At 34.4% G+C, this 5,909-nt stretch overlaps 1 protein-coding gene across 1 annotated transcript in view; it reads left to right on the top strand.

Moving 5' to 3' along the window:
• LOC106101229 overlaps window positions 1-5,602 on the top strand; it is a 10,985-nt gene extending 5,383 nt beyond the window's left edge. Inside the window, exons 6-8 of the mRNA XM_013280387.1 lie at window positions 591-683; window positions 1,848-1,920; window positions 3,701-5,602. Coding sequence (XP_013135841.1) covers window positions 591-683; window positions 1,848-1,920; window positions 3,701-3,828 — 294 coding nt within the window. The 3' untranslated portion in view covers window positions 3,829-5,602. The remainder of the gene's footprint in view (window positions 1-590; window positions 684-1,847; window positions 1,921-3,700) is intronic.
• The last annotated feature ends 307 nt before the right edge of the window (window positions 5,603-5,909 follow it).

The raw sequence follows: 5,909 nt of genomic DNA, 5'->3' as shown, positions 1-5,909 counted from the left end.
GTTTAAAGATATCTAGGACCTGTCCCACAACTGGCTGATAGAGGCTCAGATAGCAGAATGACGTCACTCTCAAGGGAACAAAATCCTTCTATCACATATTTTACACGTTGTCAATTTACAATTTGATAGGACAGGCCCTTTTTTTCCCCTTTTCCTTAATTCCACGCAGACGGAGTCACAGGCAAAACCTAGTATACAAATATGTTGCCTGTGACTTCGTCGGCGTGGTATTAGAAAACATACGAACTATATAAATAACAAAAAGCTACGTATCCCTCGGGAACCGGACATTTCTCAAGGATGAAAATTATCCCATGTGTACTCCAGACTTTGTTTTATATCTGTGCCTTTCAATAAGATATGTTGAATCGTTGCAGAATGATCGAGTAAACATTAAAACACTGAATAAATGAATCCCAGAACCGTAACTTTTTCCGGGATAAAAGCCTATGTGTTCTTCCAGACTATGCTCTACATCTGTGCCGAATTTTATCGAGATCCGTTTAGCAGTTTAGGCTACAAACTCTAACAAACATCCAACTAAACTTTCGCATTTATAATATTAATATGATATATTGTACACTTTTCAGGTTCGTCAGAATTATATAAAGAAACGACTTTTAACTACATACCGTGCTTTAGAGAGGATGTCCCAGTCTGAGTTTAATTTGGACAGGCTTGAGGTAAGATATCTATGTAAATATCCATGTATAATATAATATAAATATAGCCTATGTTATTGATAATTTTTGATTTTAACCCAGTAGTTTTTGAGTTATCCCAATACCTACAATTTATTTAATAAAACAAATATTCCCTCAATAGTTAAATACAAATATTATAAAGAGGAAAGATTTTTTATTTTAAAATAACTCAAAAACTACTGGGACAATTTCAAAAATTCTTTTACCGTAATAAACTTACTTTATCTGTATGTGTTATAAAATCAGCCCAGTTTCTTTTGAGTTTTTTAATGCATACAAAAATACAAATCTTTTCTCTTTATAATATTAGTATTGACTATCGTTGCTGGCGACTTCGCGTTAATTTAAAAACCCATAGCCTATAGTAAACATAATTATAGTTAGTATCTATACTTCTATACAAATATCATAAAGAGGAAATATTTGTATTTTTGTATGTATTGAAACTCAAAAACTACTGGGGCAATTACAAAAAATCACTTTCATCCATCAACACAAAGTTTCATCCGTCCCATCTTTTAGTCCAACTATCACCAATAAGGTGACAGATGGAACCGTTATGAAATAAAATAAATTCAACCGTCCCCTTGTCGCAAAAGGTGGGACGGATGAAACTTATTATCACCTGTCCCCATGAGTGGACAGGTATACCCAACCGTCACCCCTCTCTGTCCCTACGTGAGAATAAAAAGTTTCATCCGTCCCATCTTAGTCCTGCTATCACCAATAAGATGACAGATGGAACCGTTATGAAATAAACTAAACTTCAACTGTCCTCTTGTCGCAAAAGGTGGGACGGATTTATTTTTTTTTAGGAATGCCAACAAAACATTTTAAAGTAGATTTACATATAGTGGTTGAAACTCAGTTAAAAATATGTACATAAACTTATTCTCACGCGTCCTCATGTGTGTCCCCACGAGGGGACGGTAATACCCAACCGTCACCAGAATCTGTATCTAGGTGACGGTTGGGAATAATCCTATTTAACGTTACCAGAGGCAGCGAGCGGATGATTTTTTTTATAATAAAAGGGGACAAACGAGCGCCGTGAACACCAAGGTTGTCAAAGATGGCGGCTTTTAAGTGTCAGAAATGCCATAATAAAAATGTCTATTATCTTATAATAGTAATTTGCTATAGCAAGCTGCTGCCGCGTCCACTGGCCGCGGGAACTGCCTCGCGCCGCCCCCCAACACTCGCTTACTGCATCCTGGTAAGTTACAGTCACGGACACAGACAAAACACTCACAATACACATCCCCTTATCCCTTGAGGGTCGGCACAGTGCTGCTCCATACATCTATCAGTCATATCTGAATACACTCCTTTCTTAAGCTTCACACAATCCATACATTTCTTCGGTCTTCCTCTACCTTTGTCATCATTCAATCTTAACACTTTCTGTATGTCCCCCATCTCTTCGCATAATATGATCAGATTTCTATGCTAAATTTCATCTAGATCCGTTCAGCAGTTTAGGCTACAAACTAATAAACATCCATCTAAACTTTCACATCTTACTAATTGTGCAAGACAATAGTTTATAAATTGCAGTTAATATTGTATAGTTCATATAATTTGTTTAATGTAAATACAATTCATTTTTTTAAAAATAAATCGTTAGGAGGTAAAGCGGCTTAAGAACACACGTTATTACACCCCCGTAGCGAACATAAACAGGCGCTCGGGCGTACAGACTAGTCTTGGGCTTAATCGGACATCTGCAAGTGCGCACCGTACTAGTACAATTGGGAAAACGTACTAGTACACACTTTTAGCACCGTACTAGTACAATTGGGAAAACGTACTAGTACACACTTTAGGCACCGTACTAGTACAATTGGGAAAACGTACTAGTACACTTAGTACCTTTAGTACTTCAGATTTGTGAAAACACAATACATGAATAGAATATAACGAGGGTTATATATTACTTCACATCAAATTTTAAGCAGGGTCAAACATATGTTATTAGCGAAAATAAATTTAGTTATGAATGATTTTATCCACTTTTGATTCTCATTATCGAAGGTGGATGCTTCAATCTGACAAAAAGACGAACACCGATATCGTGTAGTGTACTAAAAGTACTAAATGTCCGATTAACAGAAGCCGTTCGGTAACGTTACTTTTAGTACAGTACCGAGTAACATTACTTTTTAGTACATCGTACGTGTACTACCCAAGACTAGTACAGACGGGAAAATCATCTAATAGTTACAGAAGTGTGGAAACAGAAGCCCTACCTACAAGTGAAAATCATCAAGTCTTTTATTTGCACACACCGGCGATAGGTGTGCATCCTGCACACTAATATTATAAATGCGATGAAATTTAGCATAGACAGAGGATAGTGTTGAACACATAAGCTGCTTCATCATCATCATCACCAGCTCACTTTAAGTCCCCACCGAGGGGCTCGGAGCCTATCCTAAGTAAGGGACAACTGGGCCAGCGTGGTTGACTATGGCCTAGTCGTCTCTTAGGATAGGCTGCTTGATTTTGATATATTTCCACACGGACGGAGTCGCGGGCGAAAGCTAGTACTCCATACATTTCCATCCATCATATCTGCATTCACTCTCTTAGGTATATATTCCACACATTCCATACTTCAGTCTTCCACTACCTTTGTATATTCAAATTCAAACGTAACACTTTCTAGTAAATGTCCCCATACACGTATACATACAAATAACTAAAAACATCCCCTAGTCACTAAAGAGGGTCGGCAGTACTCCATCAGCTGTAATATCTTTATCTTTCACACAATCCATACATATGTCTCTTAAACTCCACTTTCAAATGGCCAAATACATTTAAAATGTATAGAAGTTACCCTTTTTACCTTTACTTTGTATGTGGCGTATGTTCTCTTCCAGACTATTTACATCTATGCCAAATTTCATCGAGATCCGTTTAGGTAACAAACTCTAATAAACATCCATCCATCCAACTTTCGCTTTTATAATATTAGTTTCTTGTATTACCAGAGACAGCACATCTTGTGCTGACAGCTGCGGATTTGGAACGTGAACGCGGACGTCCTCTGTCCAAATATGAACGAAATATGATGATTTTCAACTGGCTTCATACTTTAGATGAAGGCGCACCCTACTAATTGACAATTTACCAAAATCTACCAATTCGTTTACCTTTAGGTATATTTCAACTTAAAATTCAAATTAACTTGATTTGAACTGTCAACTATTGGTTCGTTTACCTAATATCTCACTAAGAAATATTAATATTCCAGTCAAATAAATTAATTTACAGCCTTAATTAATTGTCTGATAATCCAAATAAATATGTGATGGAAATATCGGATTTTATTCCCTTATCTGACTGGCATTATGCTATCTGAGACTCTATCAGCCAGATGTGGGAGAAACCTTTAGTAATTTTCTTGTCATATTTATTAGTAAATAGGCTGTTTGTGTGAAATTGTAAAAAATAGAACATGTAAAGTATCTTCAAATTTCTAGATGATTCTAGAATAAAAAAATTAGGTTGGCTTAATTCTTTTTTTTAGTGTATGAAAAAATTGATTTGCTAAAATTAGGAATTGACTTATTAATATATATTTAACGTGAATCTTTTTAATTCCGAGTCTAAGAATATTCCAGAATGTTCTAAACCAGAGTTTCCCAAACTTTTTTGTGTTTTAGACCCCTTGTTATGTTATTCCGTGTTGTGTAGACCCCCTACTTACCTGATATTTATTTTCTGTATATTTCTAACTTGTAGTGGTTTAGTATTAAAATATAAGTAAATACAAAGTTAATTTATACAATAATTTGAATTTAAATAAAACTACTGAAAATAAATAATATTCTAAGATAGTACGATGTAAGTAGGTAGGGTTGTAACGGAACTCCGCTTCCGCATAACAAGTACGGAACTTCCGCAAGAAATGTTAACTCCGCATTAGCTTCCGTTGTGTTTATGCGGAGTTATAACGGAAGTTAATTTACGTCTTTAACTATAATTGTTATACATTATATTTGAATAATAAACTGCATCTTGTAATTATGTACCAATGTATTTTGAATTAACGTAGTTTTAGTTGTTTCTTTAATAAATCGCAATTAATATTTTATTATTGACCTCCGCTTCTGCAGACGTAAAGACCTTTCCATCCGCATCCGCTTCCGTTAGAATGGCCTCCGTTACAACCCTAATAGGTACTATCAGTGTATGTGTTTAGATCCATTATCGTGGACCCCCAAATTTTTTCGCTGACGTAGGCCCCTTGATGAATGACAATGGATTTAAAAAAAATAACAAAAAGGTTGTTGAATGACCCTTACAGGTTATAGACCCCCTAGGGGGTCGATATACACCACTTTGGGAATCACTGGAATATAAAATATATATGACATTTGAAGATAGAACAGGGATATACAATACCATAGCTTTTGTATGCATTATTTATGTACAGGATGATTTATCAATCGAATATTTTTTTGCTGTTAATTTTTATGGTATTAAAGAATTGATTTTAGTTTTAGACAGTTTAGTCTAGTTCTTGATATAGGATGTTCCATTAAGTTATTTTTTTAAGCTATAACTTAGAATAAGTTAACTACTTTTGGATTCATGGCCTTTCTATTTTCCCTTCCCACCTTTTTCTTAAGGGAAATGGATTTGGCAAAGAAAGGGGCGCTATCCTGTGCTCTTCTCTGTCGATTAAGTGACGTATCTGCAAATACAGATGTCTGGTAACTGTACTGATGGACATTTCGCTGTTTTGGCGAATTCAACTCGTTTGTCACTTTGCAATAATCAGTAGCTTATTTTGTAGTTGGAGTAATAATTCTGCATTCCTTTTAAATAAAATTATTCAATACATTATTAATGACTTACCTTATGTATAGATTTATTATTGTTTTATTTATATTTTGTCGATTAAAAAAATGGCAATTTTTTTAAAAATATGGAAAATTAAATTATTACTAAAAAAAGCCTACTTTTAGCTTAAATAAGCTTTACTTTTAATTTTTTAAAGTATCTTTTATAGATATAAAAATGTTAAAAGCTCTTTTTAGTAATAATCAGATTTTTCGAAATTTTTTGTAAAATGTTAATTCGACGATATAAATATCCAATTATATAAAAATGCTTTAAAATTGTGAAATTTCAAACACGCTGTATATTTTTTTCGTATCGCCAGTTCCTAATTGTTAATATTTACGGATGCAT

Source organism: Papilio polytes, unplaced genomic scaffold (genome assembly GCF_000836215.1).
Source record: "Papilio polytes unplaced genomic scaffold, Ppol_1.0 DF824002.1, whole genome shotgun sequence".
In the NCBI taxonomy this organism is placed as follows: Eukaryota; Metazoa; Arthropoda; class Insecta; order Lepidoptera; family Papilionidae; genus Papilio; species Papilio polytes.
This window is presented reverse-complemented; position numbering and strand designations above follow the sequence as displayed.